The sequence below is a fragment of the Rhagoletis zephyria genome, unplaced genomic scaffold (assembly GCF_001687245.7).
Source record: "Rhagoletis zephyria isolate East Lansing unplaced genomic scaffold, Rhagoletis_zephyria_1.1 Rzeph_scaffold_00005, whole genome shotgun sequence".
NCBI lineage: Eukaryota > Metazoa > Arthropoda > Insecta > Diptera > Tephritidae > Rhagoletis > Rhagoletis zephyria.
In genome coordinates this window covers 992,647-1,015,024 of record NW_016157089.1, presented here as the reverse complement: position 1 = coordinate 1,015,024, position 22,378 = coordinate 992,647, and the positions used below count along the sequence as shown (strand labels likewise).

General features: G+C 35.7%; 1 protein-coding gene across 1 annotated transcript; it reads left to right on the top strand.

Annotated features, from left to right (window-relative positions):
- Positions 1 to 4,927: 4,927 nt before the first annotated feature.
- Positions 4,928 to 8,755, top strand: LOC108373593 (uncharacterized). The gene is made up of 8 exons (XM_017629542.1): positions 4,928 to 5,160; positions 7,304 to 7,347; positions 7,405 to 7,488; positions 7,712 to 7,788; positions 8,007 to 8,069; positions 8,129 to 8,329; positions 8,386 to 8,542; positions 8,605 to 8,755. The coding sequence occupies exons 1-8, from the start codon at positions 5,150 to 5,152 to the stop codon at positions 8,721 to 8,723; spliced, it is 756 nt and encodes a 251-aa protein (XP_017485031.1). The 5' UTR covers positions 4,928 to 5,149; the 3' UTR covers positions 8,724 to 8,755.
- The last annotated feature ends 13,623 nt before the right edge of the window (positions 8,756 to 22,378 follow it).

Here is a 22,378-nt window from a genome sequence, read left to right as displayed (position 1 = left end):
TTTAAGTAACCTATGCGCTTCACTTATATAAAAATTAAATCAGATAACCACACTCAGAGATGTTACACGTTTAATCAGCTGATCAATATACACACACTACAGTTTTATGTATCTGCTGCTTACTTGTATACCAGCCCTGCATTTACAACAAAGCGTGCCAAAGCTTTCAAAAGCTGTCAGTGCAAATGAAAGCTTTCGCTGGTCTAGTCTGTTTTAAAACCACTTTTGACATACTTAAATAAATAGCTTATTGAAACCGAAAATAATTTAAATGAGAATTAAATAAAAATACGTTAAAGTAAATTTCCACTTAAATGAGTTTGGAGAATCGCAGCCTTATAAGAGTTGCCAAATCAAACATATAAATATCTACATATAAAAAAAATTTTGCTTTTAAACTAGTAATATTATTCATAGTTTTCAAACGTTGGAGAAATACCCTAGTTCTCAGCTTAACCTCAAGTTGAGGTCAAATCTAAATATTTGCTCCGCATCGTTTACGAATTTCTAGGGCTATTCGCGATCCGGTGCAAATTGCCTAGCATCATTGCACGGCAAATTTGTATTGCAAATTATTTGCAATACACAAACAAAACACACGCATTTGCATTTGTCATGGCTTGACAAATTTGCAATACCGAAAATCCATAGCATAAAAATGCTATGCATTGCAACACTGGTTGACATTTCTATCACCTGATTAAATTCATAAACAAAACCAAAGCTGATGCACAAAAAAGAAAACGTAAAGCAAAATGGAAACTAGAATTATTGAAAGGAAAATAAAAAGAGAAAAACCCAACAAAAAATTGACGTTTATTAGCAACCATTTTTGAATCAGCCGTGAAATTCTTTTGCAAAAGTTTTACCATGACAGTTTAATAAAGGTCGCTCACAATCCATGGCATATTTCTGCAATTGCATAAATTTGTCAGCTCTTATGGACTGAATCGCCCTACTGTTCGAATAGGGTAAAATCATGAACCAAAAATACAAAATCATGTAAGAACGCGACCATGTTCTTGTAATTTATTTTGAGAAAAAAGTTTGTGAATGCCGGTTCGTCAGCTGAGCATTTGTTTACATCACAGGCACCCCTATTTTACACTTTTCTTTAAGTAAAGAAGAATTTATTCAACATGACAACTCGTTTCAAAGCATTTTAATGAATCATTGTAACTAAATTGTGTGTTTAAAATGGCTGACAATAAATTTAGTTAATTCTGGATTTTCGTGTTTTCTTTGCTTTGTTTACTTTTCGTTCGGTTTTCTAGAAGAAAGACGGCGTAGAACCCGCTCAAAAAATCGACTTTTAGCACTCTCTTTTTCAACATTAAAACCCACAAATTTTTTTTTTATATTTATATTAACACATAAATAACTAATAAATTAACAATTCAAAGTTTCTCTAAGCACAAGTCAAACAAGTTAATAGTACATCGCATTGCATAATTATAAGACCGCCACATATTAAAAAGTTTTGACTATTTATTTTGAAATTATTTAATTTTCATTGTGATACTTGCAAAAGTCGTTTGTTCTTCGTCTTTCGTCAAAGTTCGATTATAATTTTGTATCAACGCTATACCTCGTTCAGGAATATCATTAACATATTTATTACTCTTAATCGTCTCTAAGACAACGAATTTCAGGATCATCTTTTAGAGAATTTAATGCCCTACAAGAATATGCCCAGAAAAACCGTGTATCCCTTTATTATAACTTTTTTAACGGTTAAAAGTTATAATTTTTAATGAAAACAAATTTGTTTGCATGTTACTTACACAGAAAATTTCAAATGCCCACCGACACCTTTTAAATAAAAATTTTTCCAAATGGGAGAATTTCCTTCCCATTAAAAAGGTCATGTTAGGGCCATAAACTCGCAAGGTTAGTTATTAAGGATGACCCTACTATATACCTATATATATATACATATATATATAGGATTACTCGTTTAAAGTAATAAGAATAAAGGGCCGTTTACATAAGACTTTTCTCGCTTTGCTTGACAGCTCGAACTTTGACAACAAAGCGTGAAACGTAGAAGGTATGCTACAATAAACGCTTTGACAGCTTTTGCGTTGTCATTATCCTCCATATTTTATATCTGTAAATTAGATAACAATATAATAATATGCACTAATAATAGCAATAATAGTTCCTATTTTCCTTATTTTCCGTCATTAAATTTAAATGCAAGCGCACGAGAAAAGATCCAAGTAGACGGCTGATTGCCAAAGCGCGCAAAAGTTGAGAGTTGCCGAAGATTTTGCTTCGTTTTGCTTTCCTCGCATCTATTTAGCAGGACTCGTATAAAATCGTGTATTGAACTTATCTGTCAAAGCTGAATTATGAAGCAAAGCGAAGCAAAAGTCGTATGTAAACGGCCCTTAACAGGTCTATTCTGCACGTTACCGAAGATGTTTTAAACCGGAAAATTGTATCACCAAAAAATGTTACCAGTTCTTGTCACCACGATTCTACATAGGAACGTTGGTAATGCAGTTAAAATATTCAGCAATTCAGCTATGGAGAATAGTGCAAATCCTGGCATTTCATACTTCACGGGGCAATAATTTGTTACCAGCTTATGAGATGGTAACAAAATTTACCGGTTACAAGAGTATACAGAATACGAAAAAAAATTTACAGGAACTTTATTTACCGGTTACAAACTTTTTATTATCAGTGCAGAATAGACCTGTAAGTGGGAAAATTTCTCGGAAAACACCCCCAAAAAAAGTCTGTAGCCGCCGTTGGGCCTGTGTTATTTTTGATTATGTACTTGGACGCGAAATAACACATTTTCTAAACATTTTTAAGCATATTTGCAGTCCAATGCAACGAACATAATTGTTTTAAGCCATCTTACAAATACTTTTATCAAGATGAAAAATGCCCACACACAAATATTGCCACTGATAAAACTTATACATATTTAGCAAACAAAATGACATATGGTAGGCAATAATTCTCAACTGTGAAGACGCGTTGTTAGATGATCTTCCAGTGTTATAAAGGATAATACGGCTTTCCCACGCCACCGTTAATTACTTTGTTCGCTCTTCCAATTACGATCGCGAATTACCCCATTCCCACGTGTGCATTTTTAATTCCATTTGACGATTTGACAGTTCTTTATTTCTGTATTTTGTTTTTTTTTCTTCGCTACAAAAGTTATGCAAAATGCAAATTATTGCTAAAAATGTATGTATAAGTTTCCGTATTAAATTGGTGATGCACACATATATATAGACTTTACTTTTCGCACTCAGAAAAAGTGCCAGTTTTGATTTGTGAGCTGGTTTCAACAAATTCCGATACTTGTCCGTAATTTGCATGGTAATTGCAAAGAACGTAGATAACAAGAAGCGACAACTCGTTATAATTGTAGCGAAAGTGTGCAACAGGGGCGTTACGTTCTTTGGTAATTGGATCTGAATTACCATCAAATGAGATAATTTGCTCTCAAAATTTTGTATGGCGAATTACGTAATTCGAAGGGTAATTGGAGTTCGAATTATGAATAAGAGAGCGAACTCCGTAATTGGGGTGTCATGGGAAAGCCACTAACTCTCTCTTGAAAATTTTGACAGAGATATGACGTCATAGGAGATTTTGTGTATTGCCTGTTTAATACACATATACATATACATATGCAAAACATATACACACTGATAGATCTCTCTCAGCTCTCTCCACCGGCAAATCTGCGATGACGACATATTCACGTTACTCTCCCGAATTTCACATCAATCAACCCAATTTTGTATTCTATCGGTCTTGGGATGCAGGTTTGGATTATCAAAGACACAAATCAAATTCGATAAAAAAATGGTTGAATTGCGCTTTAACTCCAAATAAAAGTGGTGTTTAAGGCGAGTTAAACGAAAACTATTTGTATGGCAAAGTCCGAGTTTATGAGTAGTGTTTATGTTAAGCTCTTGAGGTTTATTTTTTGCCAAATAGAATGGAGGATTCGTGTGGGGTTTGTGACAAAGCCTTCACAAGAAATGACTCTGCCATCGTACATTGCAGTGGGTTTTGTAAAAAGCGTTTTCACCGTTCGTGTCTTAAAGGCCAAATATCTGAATACGATATGAATCTTTTTAAAAAGAACCGGAATATTGTTTATCTGTGTAATGACTGTATGGACATGTCTGATTCGATGTTTTGATTCGATTATTATGGCTTTTAACCGGCCCTACTAGACAAACCTGACGGAAACTAATACACGCACACCAGTGAACTAACACAAATGCAAGTATGGACATATCAAGAATGATAGAATACAAGATTGCGCCGATCAGAGAGGATTTTTGAGAATAACTTTTGTGTGACGTCAGACTGGTGCAATTGCGAGAGAGAAATGCCAAAACGTGAGCAAGAATGGAAGAAGAAGAAAAAATGTTGCAAGGAAAACGTAAACAAGTTGCACAAGTGTGACGTCATGCAAACTACGATTCTGTCAAATTCGTTAAGAGAGGAATAGCGGTCCGAGATCGGCGCAACCTTTGTATTCTCTCAATCGTGTGGACATATATTAGTTCAATCCTGTGTACTAGCGAGAATGAAACCCCTCAAAATTTGAAAGAAAGAGATAGCAACAATGTACTACGACTGTTTTCAGCTAATTTCACAGAGTTGCATTTCATGCTGATTGAAAGTAGTTGCTACCTTCAAAATACCAAATATATCCGAGTACTATGTAAAGTGAACTATTTAAGATATTTATTTTAGAATTTTACCTTGGAAATAATTTTGCTTTGTATCGAAAATTGAAATAAAAAACTAATTAAATTGCATTTTTGTCTTGAGTATAAAAACTAGCACCACAAAAAATTAACAAAACCAAAAAAATAATACTTGGAAACCAAATTCGTTCATACCGAATACTTTTCAGAGCCAAATTTNAAACCAAATTCATTCATACCGAATACTTTTCAGAGCCAAATTTCTCATCACTAAAATTTTCGCAAAGCAACGCGCCCGCCATTTTGAAGTATTTATGTTAAATTTTACCAAATCGCCGAAGAATTTCGGAAAGTTTTGTGTTTTTTCCAATCAAATCCCAGGTGGAATATAGCTGAAAATAAGAAGATAATTATCTTAAATTGTGCATGGTATAAACAATTGTTTAAATAATATGAAAAAGCGGTATTTCCAGAATTGCGTGAGTAAGGAAAAAAGGATCTTTGAATCTGATGCGAAAAGATTTAGAGAACTTTTGGAATGTACTCAAGCAATGGAATGTGTAGCAAATGTTAATGTAATTGAATGTCCCTCCGTACTTATGCTTCCGAGTTCCCAAAAAGACTTAAGTGTTGGTGTCAGTGATAGTGAGGGTGAGGATAAATGTCCAAGTCCCCATAGGGAATTGACTGCTGATAGTGATAGCGAGCAGGAACAGTTCTATTTACACGAGAGTGAGGGCGAAGAAGCTGCAGAACTTAGTAAAGCTGACGAAATTAAGTTCTGGGCCATGAGAAATAATATATCCCGAATTGCCGTGGACGACCTTCTGCAAACATTGCATAGCCAAAACACTTATGGGAACCAGTAGAAAAAAGGTTTCTGTTATACAAATACCTAATGGCGAGTTTTTGTATTTAGGAGTTCAAACTTATTTCATGTCAGAGAGCTTAAATTTCTTAGCCAATAAGGAAGAAATTGTAATTGACATAGGTATTGATGGACTTAGGTTGTTCAAGAGCTCTAACCGAGTATTATGGCCAATTTTAGGATCTCTTTCGGATTTCCCGCATATTAGCCCCTTTGTCATTGGTTGCTTTTCTGGGTTAAGTAAACCCAAAAACATCAACGACTTCATGCGTGATTTTTGTACAGAGGCCAAATCACTTAAATAAAACGGAATTAAAGTGGGTTCCATGGCAGTTTTAAAACCATTTAATATTCGTGTTTTTATTTGCGATTGTCCAGCCAGGGCTTATGTAACAGGAGTAATAGGTCACAATGGAAAAAACGGATGTCCTAAGTGTAGCGCAGAAGGACTTTATAAGGAGAGAAGAGTTTGCTTTCCGAAAAAGGTTGGTCTACCCAGGTCAGATAAGTCCTTCGCAATGAGAGCCAGTACTTTTCATCACCTTACTCAGTTTAAGGAAACAAAAAGTGTTTTAGAGGAAGCGGGATTCGGCATGGTTTCCCAATTTCCACTCGATTCCATGCATTTGGTGGATTTAGGCGCAGTTAAGAAATTGCTGAAACTGTTTATTACGGGTAAAAAATGCAATATTAAAAGAATCAATGATAAACTTACTTTCGTCGCACAATTTGTTCCGTCTGAATTTGGTCGTCTTCCCAGGAGCTTAGATGAAGTTTCTAATTGGAAGCCAACTGAATTTAGACAGTTTTTGCTCTACACTGGAATATTGNTCTTCCCAGGAGCTTAGATGAAGTTTCTAATTGGAAGTCAACTGAATTTAGACAGTTTTTGCTCTACACTGGAGTATTTGTTTTAAAGGATTGTATAAGTGAAGATTCTTATTATCATTTCCTGTTATTACACAGTGCTATTAGACTTCTTTCTAGTGAAAAGTCCTGTAGAAGAGAGACCGGTATTGCCCGAAAAATGTTGCAAGATTTCGTTACTTTTTTTGGAACTTTATATGGCGATGAGAAAGTAAGTTTTAATATTCATGGGTTACTCCACTTGCCTGACTCTGTTGATGAATTAGGTCCATTAGACTCGTTTTCCGCGTACAAATATGAAAATTTCATGCAGCTTTTAAAAAAAAGTATTAAAAATCCTCATAATATACTCCAGCAATTGTTTCTGAGGATTCAAGAACGGCAAGGATCAGAAATGTATTTCAAAACTTTGAATGACTTTGGTTCATTCACTGGATGATAAAAAAGAGAAATACAGCTATTTTTTTGTGAGAAGAAAGGCCCAATCAAAGTTATAAAAGTCACAAAATCAGGAGAATCAGACAGAGTTCTGTGTAGATATTTTCAGAAAATCGAGAGCTTCTTTTTGGAACCTATTACTTCGTCTTCAGGTCTGTGAATAGTGGTTACAAGTGTTTTAGCCTCGGAAACGGTGGAAATATTAAGGAATGAAATTACTTATAAGTACTTTTGTATTCCTTTTAATGAAAAGTTTTTGCTCATAACCTTATTACACCATTTGTTTCACGACTTTTCCAATTTTGCTACACATTCAAATTAAATTAAATTTTTGCTACCATTTAATATGAATATAATATAATATATGAACCATAATAATAATATGTATGATATGATCCATGATAATAATATGAACCATGCACATGGATTCAAGCAATATTCTTGATGAGTCGTTTTGTGAGGAGTCTCCAGTCGAAAGTAAGTGGAATGTATGAAAAATGTTTCATCACATAATTCCATCGTTCTTTATTTTAGTGGGCCAATCCCTTATAAAGAAGAGGTGCTACGACACCAATGTTGAAGCGGCAGGTGTAAGCCAAGTTTGCTCTCCGAGTGATGGTAAGTGCCTATTGAAAAAACTATGTAAATAACACTTACGATTTTAGTATTAATTCTTGAAAATCATTAAAGATATTAACGCGAAGCTGGACACCAATGTTTAAGAAGAGGAAGCGGCAGGTGTAAGCCAAGTTTGCTCTCCGAGTGATGGTAAGTGCCTATTTTAAAAAACTATGTAACTAACACTTACGATTTTAATATTAATTCTTGAAAATCATTAAAGATATAAACGCGAAGCTGGACATCATTCTTAATAACCAAAAAGCCATATGGGATACTTTGCAGACAAGCATCAATAACGTAAGTCCTTGAAATACCTCACTCTTTACAAAAGCTGTATTAATACCAGGCTTGTTTTTTGGTTAGTTGGTTAGTTTTTTTGTATATTGTTTTTTTTTTTATAAAATACATACATACATACATATAAATACATATGTACATAAATATATACATATACATAATAAATGCATACATATGTATAAACAATATATATATTTTGTATATTTTTTTTATTTTAGCAAGCAAAGTTGTCAACAAATCAGGCGGAGCTGGAGAAGAAATTCATATCACTCCAAATGAATGTAAGTGTTGTTTTGTGAAAAATAAGAATTTATGAACATATGAGTACTCGATTTTGCAGGCAGTCGAAAACGCGGAATTTCTCGCTCTAGCGAAATCAGCACGCGAAATAACGGTATCGGTGCAAAATATAGAAAAGGAAGTTTGGCGTATGACGGGCGAAGCATGTGACAAAATTATGAATGAAATTGCCAGCATGTTGCCCTGCTCCGCATATACCCCGATCGAGGTATTAAAGGCCAAGGAGTATGTGAAAGCAATGGTAAGTAATAATAGCGAATTTAACTGATTTTATTAAAAACAACCCCCTTTCAATAGACCACATACTTGTACAAAGTCAAAGGCGTATCGGACGACGTTGGCGGTGTTTTCAAAAAGCTTTTCACCGATGAGTCCTTGGCTGAATTTAATTGGGAAGGGAGGTGGGAGAAGAAAGCCTTGAGAGAACTAACGTTATTTGAGCATGTTTTGCGCGGTAAACTAAAAAATAATAGTGTTAATAATGCATTCGTTTAAATACATTTCTTCCTTATTTAGACGTTTTCAATAAAATGACCTCCAAGGAGTTCGAGCACGCGGTTAAAAAGCAAGTGGAGCGGAGTCATCATCGTCTTCATCAAAAAAAATACGACTCCAAGAAAAGCGACAAAAAATAATGTATGTAAATAATTCATAATTACAATAATTAAATTACAATTAAATTATAATAATAATTACATAATTACATAATTAATACAGGTCCGAATTTCAAACTTTGTAGAAAAATTAGAAAAAATCAACAAAATGTTACAACAACAACAAACTTTTTATTAAGATTTCCTAGAAAAATTCTATGTATGCAGTTTTATAGCCTATTAAATTCTAGCTTAAGAAAGTGCAAGTTTCAAGTAGCCATAAACTCGCGTTGATTTTTGATAATTTTCTTAGCGGATGGTGTTATTATTTTCTGTCATACAAAATAGGCTATAAAATTGCATACCTAGAATTTTTCTAGAAAATCTTAATAAAAAGTTTGTTGTAACATTTTGTTGATTTTTTCTAATTTTTGAAATTCGGACCTGTATTGTTTTTGTTAGATAATGAGCTGTATTTCTAAAAAAAAATAATAAACAGTAAACAAACAATGGAAAAATAGCGAAAACTGGCCAACATGTCGTTTCGCATGACTGTAATTAATTAAAATATTGGTATGAACTTTTTTCTAAGGCTGAAATTTGAACTTATATGTGAAGTAATCAGCTATACTTTATTTAAAAAAATTTACATTAAATTAACTAAAGAAAAATGGCCAAAACTTGCAAAAATGTCGCGCCCAGTTTTCATTTGGTTTACTGTATATTTAAAATATGTATGAAAACCATAAAAAAGTAATAGAATAAGTAACACATTTTGAATTTTCGTCTATTTTTATTGTTTTGTAAATATGGTAACGTTAATAGAATAAGTAACAAATTTTGACTTTTCATCTAGTTTTTTAAACCTTTTTTTATACTTTTATGGCCTTATTCATAAAAAATAAAGTAGGTTTAAAAAGTTTTATAAATTGACGTTTTCATACATTTTTCAATTTATAAACTTTTTGTAAAGCAATTTTATTTTTTATGAATAAGGCTATTAGAATGGAAGTATACTGTCGTTTTCTTTCGAAATAAAGTTCTTTTACAGATGTGTGTAGTTATTTATAAGTTATTTAAATATTTTTGTATGTGAAAATACACAGAAATATGAAAAAAATTTAAAATAGTTTTTTTAATTCAGCAGGCCCGCTTTCTAAGCTGCAGATTATCTGATCTGATTGATTTATACATCAATCTGATGAATCAGACTTGACTACTTATTACATCAGTTATGATTAATCAGGGCTGATTGATTTATACATCAATTTGATTAATCATACGTGACTATTATTTACATCAGCTTTGATTGATCAGATCTGACTGATTTATACATCAGACTGAGTCATCAGATCTTAGTGAGTATTGTATCAGTTATGATGGTTAATACCTGACAAAATTGTCCATCAGCTCTTATTGGTAAGATCTGAGGAATGTTTCCATACGAGCTGAGTTGATTAAATAAGGCGAGTGAGTAGTGCAAACATATGGTGCTAATATTTACAAATACGGCTAAAACCCACATGTTAAAATGAGAGGCAAAATCACACCTACAGGAAAGAATCCATTAGATTTTTCAAAACCGCTGTAGAAACCTGATGTATAATCTGAGGGGTTAATACTCCAAGGCTGATACTTAGATGATTCATCAGTGATCACTCAGTTGTCCCGTAGGGGGGAATTCAATAAGTTACCTAAAGCTGAAATTAGTCGAGAACGCAGAACGTATACTTAAACGCAGTCTGTATACGCAGAATTTTTTCGATTACTGGAGCCCTCAGTGTTGCTTACTACACTGTTGCCACTCTTCAATGCCTTTTCATAAACTTACCCTTTCAACTACAATTTTTGGTGTTATAATAGATCGTAGCTAAATATAAACTACTTAGTTTTTAACAAAAAACCTTATTCAATAGTACATTTCAAATATTTTAAACGTATTTTGAATAGGAACTTATAACTTTTTTACCATCTGCAAAACTGACGAAGTGGCAACCATCTAAAGAAGGAGAAATCAGCTGACACGGAAAAATCTAAATTCCGCAGATTTCTGCGCTACGAACTACAACTACAGAAAAATTCTGCGGTGTTGAGTTTTCATTTACATGGCGCTTTGGTAAGACAGTTCGTGTCAGCTGACTCGGGTTTACGTACCGGTAGGTTTACCTTCTTGACTAATTTCAGCTTAAGCAAATTAAAGACATTAAAACTCAAATTGATAATATTAATAAATCAAAATATAACCCTGCCAACAACAACACCAAGGGTATAAACACCGATGTTAATGCTGCCAATCGCATTTTCGCAAATTCAACGAACTCTAGTGTCTGCCTAAGTGCATGTAATAACAACTCTTATGATCGTCCTCCTAATTTGCATGACTTAACTGTCGCTTCTGTTGTCTCGCCTTCTTACAATGCTTCACGGGCAAATTGTGACGTTGTTTGTTCGACAAATGTGCAAGTCGCAAACAACAGCAACTCTAATAACGTATCAAGTCCACAATTTCTGTCGACGCTGAAGCAGTTCTTGTATTAAACGAAGGCACTGGTGTAACTGAGAATCGTTCAAACAGTCAGAAAAATGCTAAGGCAAACGGAAGTGACAAAACGTGTGACATCGTTGTTGGTTCGAACGCTAATACCATGTCCCCACCGGAGCTAACCACGTAGTTATGGCTGTTGAGTTGGTTATCCCGATAGCACACTTCATTAAGCGTAGTTTCCCATATAAAATTGACAGCACTTAACCATTTCACTGAGATGGTTAAAAGCTAACCTACTCGAAACCACGTCGAAAGTCTGATACAACTCTGTGTTTTCCCGCCATGGACCCACATTAGCATTAAAATGTAAAAAAGTCGTTCCTTACTAGTGTTTGGACTTCACTAAATCAGATTAGACTTACTCTGGTTTTTGAAAAAATTTGAAATCTACTCCTCTACTCCGCTTGACTTCAAATCTATTCCGTTTTTTTTTTTTGCATCATGTTATGCCCCTCTTGGGCCGTTTTTGAGTGTTCACCACCGGTTTCAGTAAAAAAATTGAAAGTTAGCCAAAACTCACTGTTAAAAAGTAACTCTTTCAGGCATTGCGTCAATAAAGTACCTTCCACATTTTTTGATGTATGGCTGTAGAAATTGGCGGATGCAGAACTATACTTAAGTTGTTAAAAAATATATGTAGAATAAAATTTATATAAAGTAGAAAAGGTTTAGATCCTATTGCTCTTTAAAAAATTAAGTGTTATAAAGGTTCTACTCTATAGAAAATGCTAAATATTACCTAAATATTTAACATATTATCCTTACATTTCCTCGCGTTCTTATTTTTGCATGAATAGAAAATATTTAAGTCAAACAATTAATGTCAGAAACGAAAATAAAAAATTCAGTCTGGTAAAGAAAATTTGTTTTTACTCAGATTTTTAGTCCTGAATCTAGTTTGGGGTCCGAACACTGTTCTCTACATTTGTACTGCTTTATCATGATGCAATAATACAAGGTGTTATCAGTTGGCAACTTCTCGCTCTAATTCCGCCATATTGACTGCCTTACGTGAAACAGTGTTACTTCTTTAACTATTCTTTGCCCATTAATATAGTTGAATGTTTTTAATTTTTTCTCAGTATACACACTTTGTTTTCTTAAAAAGCTATTTTATCTTATTTTATTTCATTTCATAACGAATATACTATAAAAAAGCAAAATTTGTTTAGGAGAAAATGTGAAATTTTATATTTTTCCCCTATATGGGGATTCATTTCTTCCCGTTTTTCTTCTCATTCTACTGAGCTAAGTAGTGTCAAATCGAGCTGTCAAAACTGATACCACCTTGTATTATTGCATCATGCTGCTTTATAAACCTCAAATANGAATAAAATTTATATAAAGTAGAAAAGGTTTAGATCCTATTGCTCTTTAAAAAATTAAGTGTTATAAAGGTTCTACTCTATAGAAAATGCTAAATATTACCTAAATATTTAACATATTATCCTTACATTTCCTCGCGTTCTTATTTTTGCATGAATAGAAAATATTTAAGTCAAACAATTAATGTCAGAAACGAAAATAAAAAATTCAGTCTGGTAAAGAAAATTTGTTTTTACTCAGATTTTTAGTCCTGAATCTAGTTTGGGGTCCGAACACTGTTCTCTACATTTGTACTGCTTTATCATGATGCAATAATACAAGGTGTTATCAGTTGGCAACTTCTCGCTCTAATTCCGCCATATTGACTGCCTTACGTGAAACAGTGTTACTTCTTTAACTATTCTTTGCCCATTAATATAGTTGAATGTTTTTAATTTTTTCTCAGTATACACACTTTGTTTTCTTAAAAAGCTATTTTATCTTATTTTATTTCATTTCATAACGAATATACTATAAAAAAGCAAAATTTGTTTAGGAGAAAATGTGAAATTTTATATTTTTCCCCTATATGGGGATTCATTTCTTCCCGTTTTTCTTCTCATTCTACTGAGCTAAGTAGTGTCAAATCGAGCTGTCAAAACTGATACCACCTTGTATTATTGCATCATGCTGCTTTATAAACCTCAAATAGCAGTATGGACAGCAATAGTTAGTGATGTGGTTAAGTTCGATTTGAGATGGTTAACTTTTTGGTGGGGACATGTTATAACTGCGAACTTGATGTTGCTGTTCGCCTCAAATGATTTCACTTAAGCTCGTTCAAACCCTCCGTTGAAACTAAAGACATTTCCGCTTATATTAGGTTCATTCCTTATCTTTTTGGACTAAAATCTGAAAAGTGTCAAAATGCCAGAGCGTAAGCAAAATGCGCTCACTAAAAGAGAGTAACAGGAAAAGTAAAGGAACGCAAAAAACCAAATTTTTAGTCCAAAGAATGGCAACAACAAAACTAACGTCAAATAAGAACAGAAATGTATGTACAAAACACATTCACACAAGCACAAGCACAATAAACACTTGCTATATCAATTATTTTTTGCCTCCTTCCAATTTCAATTCATTTCTTTTACTTTTTAGATTATTCTCACTTTTTGCGTATTCTTTAATTTCCGTTAATTTAAATTCAGTTGAGTTTGACACTTTTCAGGATTTTGCCAGAAAAAATTCTTCTGACTAAATCTGACTACTTCGGACTGATGAGAGTCGCTCTCACTGACTGTTGCTCTCTCATTTTTGCTGTCATTTCCGAGTTAAGGAACGCTTTTTGGACTAAATCTGACTACTTCGGACTTTTTCTGACTATTTCTGGGAGATAAGGAACGCGCATATTGCTAGGCATGCAAATATCGATGCTAATCTTATATCCTGCTATAAGCTAATAAAAAAGGATGCTCCAAGCGAATCTATTAAACGGGTTAATTTCAAAATCGGCATTCCACCGTCTTACATCAATAACCTATTAGACTCGGAGTTATGGCCAGAAGAAGTCAAGATTCGCCCATTTGATTTTTCTCAAAAAAGGGCCCCGATGGAAGCAAACCGCTGATGGATACATTTGTCAGAAATTCTAAGCTCTCTGTCTATTTTCATAATGTTGGCGGTTTGCGTACGAAATCAAATGCTCTGTACCAATCAGCTGCAACACACGATTTCGACTAACTGCAGATTTTCTATCCTCAGAGATTTTGGACGATTACTATGAAGTTTATCGTAAAGACCGAATACTGCAGGCTGGAGTAACTAGAGGTGGCGGCATTTTGACTGCAGTGTCATCTTCCCTTGCTAGTCATGAGGTAAAACCTTTTCATACTGGCGATAACATCGAGCAAATCTGTGTCGCTGTTAATATGGATGAAACGCATCGCGATAGTTTTAATGAAATCTTTTTTATTGTAAGTTACATCCCACCTAATAATGGTTACGACATATATAAGTCACATATTGATAATATTAGCCTTATTATAGACTCTTTGCAACCCTATCAAACGCCATGAATTCTAGGTGACTTTAATTTGGGTTCTATTCAATGGGTAATAAATCCTGAAGATGGCATTTTAACTCCTTTTACCTCTAAAAGGGATATTGAAGACTTACGTTTGTGACCTAAGCAGAATATTAGATTTAGTCTTTATAAATAATGACATTGCCTTTAATATTTATAGACATGATGTACCTCTAACCTGTGAATCGGTTCATCATAAAGCAATTGCACTCCAATTTTCATTCTATATGTACCAAAATGATCACAGCGAACCCAAATACATCTTTAATTATGCTAAAGCAAACCTTGCGGCCCTTAACGCATTCTTTGACTCTATTGACTGGAACAAAATTTTTGAGCACTTAGACTTGTCAAGCATGTATGTAAGGTTTAAGGGAGTGGTAGAAGAATGCCTTAATTTATACGTTCCAACCTATACAAAGAAGAGATCTTTTAATCTTCCGTGGTACACGAAAGATATACTAAGACTGAAAAATCAGCGGAATAATGCACATAAAAATTTAGAAAAACTGGTTCCATCGATGATAAAAAAATGTTTGTCCAGCGTCGAAAAGAATTTGAATGCTTATCAAAATTTGTATACGACAAATATATTAATTCACTAGAGACTAATATTAAAGTTAACCCTAAATCATTTTGGTTGTTTTTGAACTCAAAACGTAAGGTTAATGGCATCCCGAAATCCATGGAATTTGGGGACTCTATCGCTTCCACAACACAAGGATCGTGTGAACTTTTCGCTCGATTCTTTGGGTCGGTATTTGATACATTTAATACTGTCACCACGTCGTTGGACACCTCTACTTTACTGGAATGTACAAATATTGGACAGTTTGCTATCACTGAAGAACAAGTTCTGGAAGCGCTTTTAGACTTAGATGTTTTTTAAAGGAGCAGGATATGACCTTTTGCCGCCCTTGTTTCTAAGAAATTGTGCAGTCTCTCTCTATCTGCCCCTTACAAAAATTTTCAGTAAGTCCCTTGAAAGCGGTGACTTCCTCGACGAGTGGAAAATCTCATTTATCTCCCCAATTTATAAGTCGGGCCTACGAAATTTAGTTGAAAACTATCGTCCCATCGTAAAAATGTCTACCATTCCAAAGCTTTTGGATAAAATTGTAAACAACCAGCTCTTTGGGGCATTTAAGAGTTTTATTGTTACANATCTCCCCAATTTATAAGTCGGGCCTACGAAATTTAGTTGAAAACTATCGTCCCATCGTAAAAATGTCTACCATTCCAAAGCTTTTGGATAAAATTGTAAACAACCAGCTCTTTGGGGCATTTAAGAGTTTTATTGTTACACAGCAGCACGGTTTTTACCCAGGCAGATCCACCAATACAAATCTTGCCATATTCCTCAATTTCGTGGTCAATGCGATGGAGGAAGGCGAACAAGTGGACACTCTGTACACGGACTTTGTGAAGGCTTTTGACAGCCTAAACCATATTTTGCTTCTTATTAAACTCGAGAAACTTGGAGTTCACTCCAACGCTTTAAGTTGGCTTGGGTCCTACTTAAAAGACAGAAAATTGGTGATGAAAATCAGCAACAACCTCTCTAAATCTATAACTGTCACATCGGGGCTTCCGCAGGGAAGTCATTTAGGCCCCTTGCTTTTTTCAATATTTATAAATGACATCAGCCAAACTTTGAAATTTTGCAACTGTTTGATGTACGCCGACGATTTAAAACTATATTATCGAGTAAAAGACCTAGACGACTGTGTTAGACTACAGCTAGACATATCAGCGCTGATAAACTGGTGTAAGTGCAACGGTCTTTCTTTAAACTTCTCAAAATGCAACATTATTACATTTTCTCGTAAAAATGCCTGTATAAAGTATAATTACACATTTAACGACGGTGAGCCCTTTAATCGTGTAATCACTGTCAAGGATTTAGGTGTGTACTTAGACTCGAAACTAAACTTCGATTTTCACAGAGAACATATAGTCTGTGCGGCAAACTCTAAATTGAGTTTTCTCAAACGTAACTCAAAGGACCGCTGTCGCTGTCGACCGCTGTAGTGTAGTGGTAAGCAGTGCGCGCTTGGGTTCAAGCCCTGGTCAAAGCAACATCACAAAAAATATGGAAAAAGGTTTTTTCTTAACAGCGGTCGTCCCTCGGCAGGCAATGGCAAACCTTCGACTGTATTTCTGCCATGAAAAACAGCTTCTCATAAAAATACAATCGCCGTTCGGAGTCGGCGTAAAAACTGTAGGTCCCTCCACTTTGTGTGACAACATCAAGGCGCACACCACAAATCGGAGGAGAAGCTCGGCCAAACACTAACATATGTGTAAGCGCCAATCTATTATTATTATTAACTCAAAGGACTTTGACATCATAGGAGAATTTGTGTATTGCTTGGGTGATATACATATACATATACATACTGATAGATCTCTCTCAGCTCACTCCACCGGCAAATCTGCGATGACGTCGTATTCACGTTACTCTCCCGAATTTCCCATCAATTAGCGCAATCTTGTATTCTATCGGTCTTGGGGAAATCTGTCAATTAAACAAGGATAATCGTAACAATTGGTGCCAGAATTGGGATTGTTAAATAAATCCCGAAGGATAAACTTAAAAAAAAATGGCAAAAATTTAAGAGCTAAAGATCGGGGAACTCAAACAGGAGTTGGAAAACCGAAATTTATCAACCTCCGGAAGAAAAGTGGAGTTACTATCATGGCTGCGAGAGGTTATTGAAAAGAAAGACATTGACGTTGACAAATACGACTTTCATCGTGAGGACGACGCGACATCCACGAAGGGCGAACAGAAGGTAGAGGACGATTGTTCGTCGAAGGAACACAGCAAACATCTAGGAAGGTTGAAGAACAGCAAAAGGCTCCAAGCTATGCTCATCAGAGGTACCAATGCACGTTTCAGAGAGGGTGTATTCGCAGCTGAATGAAAAGATTACACAGCTTCAGGAGAATTTAATCAGAGACAACGCGCTTCTCAAAGAAAGACAGGATAAGTTTGCAGAGGGACAGGATAAAGTCGCGGAAAAAGTGGGTGAGCTGGAAGGACGTTTTCTTGGTTTGCGGTTGAACCGTCCAGCTACTTCGACGAACGCTCCTGAGGTAAAGACTCCATCCTTTGACGGCACGATTCCTTTCCAGGTCTTCAAGCTCCAGTTCGAAAGGATGGCTACAGCAAACAAGCGGAACATGGAGGATAAATCCGCTGCGCTGTTCGTGGCATTAAAAGTGCCAGCAGCGGAAATCTTGCAGACTATTTCCGACTGTGAAAAGAACAACTACGATGCATTGGTTGTGGTAGCGAGCACAGGAAGCAAATTTACCAGATGGAGCTGGAGAATCGCTACCAAAAAGCTAACGAGTCTACAGGGATTCGCCTCTGAGATTGAGAGGTTGGCTCATTTGGCAATTGGAGACGCATCTGGTGAGCACCTCGAAAGGGTAAAAATCCAGAGGCGCATCAGCGGAATGCGGGACATGTATACCAAGCGAGAGACGTATGCGAATCAAAAGCCAACATTTGCTGAAACTGTCTCATAAACACGTGAAACAGCAGCGCTCTTAAGTATAAGTCTACAAAGCACCTCTAGTGGAAGTGGAGACACCGGACGTGATGAGTGAAATCCTGAAAACACTCAAGTCAATGGCAGGGAAAAATAATCCAACTGCTGGACGCGAAAAAGGATAACTCTGGCAAATGCTTTAATTGTGGGAAGCCACATGATTTGGCCACTTTTTATGTGAAGCCACTACCATGGAGCAATGCTGCAGACTACAACTGATGAGCTCACCCAAGTGTTAGTGGAGAGCCACTAAACCACGTTGTACTGGTGATACGCCGGTGGCCGGAAATGGAGGCGGCTATGGCAGCAGTGATCGCGCTTCGAAGTATCCAGGAAAAGGTCGTGGTCGGCAGAGGTTGCAAAGGCAAGCATTAAAGCCTGAGATGAGGATATACATGTCCGGTAAATGAAGTTGACGTCGGCGGAAACACTTGGCAAGTTTTAGCGTGAGGATCCGGATTTAGCAAGATGTGCTAAACGCAGTACAAGGATCGATGCCGGGTAGTCATGGCCAGAGGAAGCGGCATAAATCCGGCGAAAAGGGAGCCCATGAGAAGAGACATGGTCTGGTAACCACCAGTAGCCGGCAATAGCACGGCCATGTGAGATAGTGCATTCCCGGAGATAAGCCGGAAGCAATGTCCAGTAACGCATCGAGCCGAGAGGGTTTCCAGGAAGTCTATTTTGTATTGATGTACAAGTCGCAGCGCAAGAAAGGCTTCACCTCCAAACAACTGGAAAGGTCCGTATAAGACTGTTAGAGAGACCGAGATTGTAGGGAGACCGAGAACCAAGATGAAGGTGGTCCACTTGGAAAGGCTTGGCTCAGGACAGTCAGACTTAGGTGGAGGGCAGTGTGCCGAATACTGCGAAGCGAACAACAAGAAAATGGCAGAATGTTTGACGAAAGAGGTAGGATGTTCGAAAGCAAGAAGTGCCAAGTGGATGAATACTGCGAACGGCGAGAGAATGAGCGATAAACTTCAGAACGTTGTACAGTTGCCATGACTGCGAGCGTATGTATGTAACACAGCTACCACAGTACAAGTCAAGTCAGTTGCAAGTCAGCAAGCTACAAGTCAGTTGCGAATCAGCAACCTAAAAGTTCAGTTGTGTAAACAAGTTTTGTAAAGTGTTTTAATTGCCTTAACAATTATTTACTTCTTCATATAACGTGATAAAGGGATAAATTGCTTAAATTTATCACTTTATCCTCATACTTACATGAACGCACCTTGGTAAACAATTGCATAAAATTGTCTATTATTTAACTTTTATGGCTAGTTACGTTTCATTCTTCGTCTATTGTGTTCATTTGCATTTTATGTGTTCGTAGCAAAAGCGACCAGCTGGCAAACTGCGAAGATGGATTTTTGATAAAATTTATGCATTTATTCACCAACAGCGTTTGATAAAGTGATAAACTTTGGTTAAATAGATTTCCATACAAAGTTTGACAGTTCATTTATCAAAATGATAAATTTATCTTTTTATCAAGTTTATCAGCAGTTTATCATTTTTGATGAAGATCCCTATTGTTAATTGTTGTTATTGCATAAACCAGTATTAGTGGTATTCATCTAATGGGCTGTTTTGCTTACGCGTAAAAGCACATTTAACGCATTTAGCTCTAAATGCTACTCTAAATGTACAGTTAATAATAATAATAATAGATTGGCGCTTACACATATGTTAGTGTTTGGTCAAGCTTCTCCTCCGACTTGTGGCGTGCGCCTTGACGTTGTCACACAAAGCGGAGGGACCTACAGTTTTACGCCGACTCCGAACGCCGATTGTATTTTTATGAGAAGCTGTTTTTCATGGCAGAAATGCACTCGGCCAAGGGACGACCGCTGTTAAGAAAAAACCTTTTTTCTATATTTTTTTGCGATGTTGCTTTGACCAGGGCTTGAACCCAGGTGTTGCGGAGTGGAAGCGCGCACTTCTTACCACTACACCACAGCGGCCGACTCGCGTAAATGTACAGTTATCCATACAAAATTCGTCACCTAAATGCAACTCCATTTTTGCATTAAGAATCTAAATGCTAAGAGCAACCCTGTAATCTTCTAAAATTTACACGATTCGAACATGGTTTATTGAGAAAAAGCTGCGTTTCAGTGATCGCCGATAGAGATTTCATTTATTATTTTACATTGTTTGGATAAAGAAAAGTTACGCAAATTCAACATCGATGTGATGCTGATAGAAATCTGGACCAATTTGTGATCAACTCTGTTTGTTTGTTTCCTACTTAAGTGAGGAAATTTTTATTTACAGCACCGACAAATGAATATATATACAAACAAATGTTCGGTTGTGCTTAAAACAATTCAAGTTTTTGTATTGAATTTTTGGATTAAAATTTATTTTTTCCTTTTCAGTAGGTTTTTTGCACATTATCTTCTGCTTGAGAATTGATCGTAATAGATACGGATCTGAATAAGCGACTGGAACGCGGCTGTCTGTCAAAAGCATACAATTTTGAACTCGCGTAAATGTACATTTGTTAAATCCGATAGCATGAACGCTCTTCGAAAACATATCTTCGAAAGTCCTTAATGTTGCATTTTAAATGCAGCAGAAATGCTGCATAAACCGATAACTTTATCAAGCAGATAATCTTATAATAAAGTTTACGCACTCTGTTACATGAGCGACCCACACTCCTTTTTCGCTAATACTTGCGACAATAGTCGTGTTTTCTTTGGTTATCGAGCTCAGTATCATTAACTTTACTAGCACGAGGATAAAGAAATTATAGAAATTAACTCACTCAATGGGAAAAAATTATATTTGCGAGATGATATCTATTTAAAGAAATATACATATAACATAAAGGCGATTAATTTGAACCAAGTTAGAAGAAACAATGACAGAATGAAGGGTATTCATCAAACCTTATAAATGCATTGTAAACCGTATAAACTCAAGAATGATAGAATACAAGATTGCGCCGTTCTGTGCGTTGACATTTGTGTACCACAAGTAAACAAAGAATAGAGCGAAAAGAAGAACGAGTTGAAACTGCCAAAACAGTTCACTTTACAGCGAAAAACGTGTTTTAATTTTGCTAAATGCGAAAAAATTGAATTTTTACCTAATCTATTAAAGAACAGTGAGCATTATAGTGCACTCCATTGCTTTGCAATTGAGGCTGCTTCAGCAAACGTTTTAGTGTACTCCATTGCTTTGCAATTAAGGCTGCTGCAGAAAACTGCTGCAGCATCTCTGCGGGATTGATTAGTTTACTTGCTAATGGAGGCTGCGTGGAGAAGAAACAAAATCATTATGAAGAAATGCTGCTAATATAATAATAGAGAAACATTTCGGGAATGGCTTTGCCGTGCCCTATGTACACAAAATGCAGCGATTTGTCCCAGAGCTACACTTGCATCTACGCTTCTTGGATCTTGATGGCTGTCGCAATTTAACACACAGCACTTCATTTTAATAGTTTTTACGTAGTCTTCAACTCAAAAATCACTCACAAATTGCAAATTAACACAATTTAAACTGATTTTTCATTTATAATTAAAATTTCTCTTTCGCTGATTTGTAAACAAAGTTTTATTTACAAGTTACCACAACTGTCAAAATCGGCAAAATCAAAGTAGCGGTACCACTGACGGCGCCACCTTTGTTCGCTGCACCGTGGTTAAACTTATAATTGTGTAAACCTTATAAATGAACTATCAAAATTTGTATGGAAACTCGTTTACACATTTCTGATAAATTTCTCCAGCGATTTCACTGAATAAACTTGATAAACTGAAGCCAATGCAACTCTGTCGCAACTCTAGCTATGTTTTCTTCGGCAATAATCGGGATCCTCATACAAATTTTGCACGCAAATTCAACAACAACGATATGATCCTGATAGAGATCTGGTTCAATTATTATCCGTTCTGTTTGTTTTGTTTCACTGATAATTTGGCCACAAAGTTTGGTAGCCGTGACAAATGAATTCATACACAGACAGACATTCAGCCATTGTTTCTTTTAACTTGCTTCAAATAAATAACCTTTATGTTATATGTATATTTATATAAATAGATATTGGCCCGTAGTCATAGTCAAAATAAAGTCGACTTTAAAGTTAGTTGCAGCTTTTTTGACAGATGTCCCATTGAAAATTATGTCAAAAAGCTGCAACTAACTTTAAAGTCGACTTTATTTTGACTATGACTACGGGCCATTATCT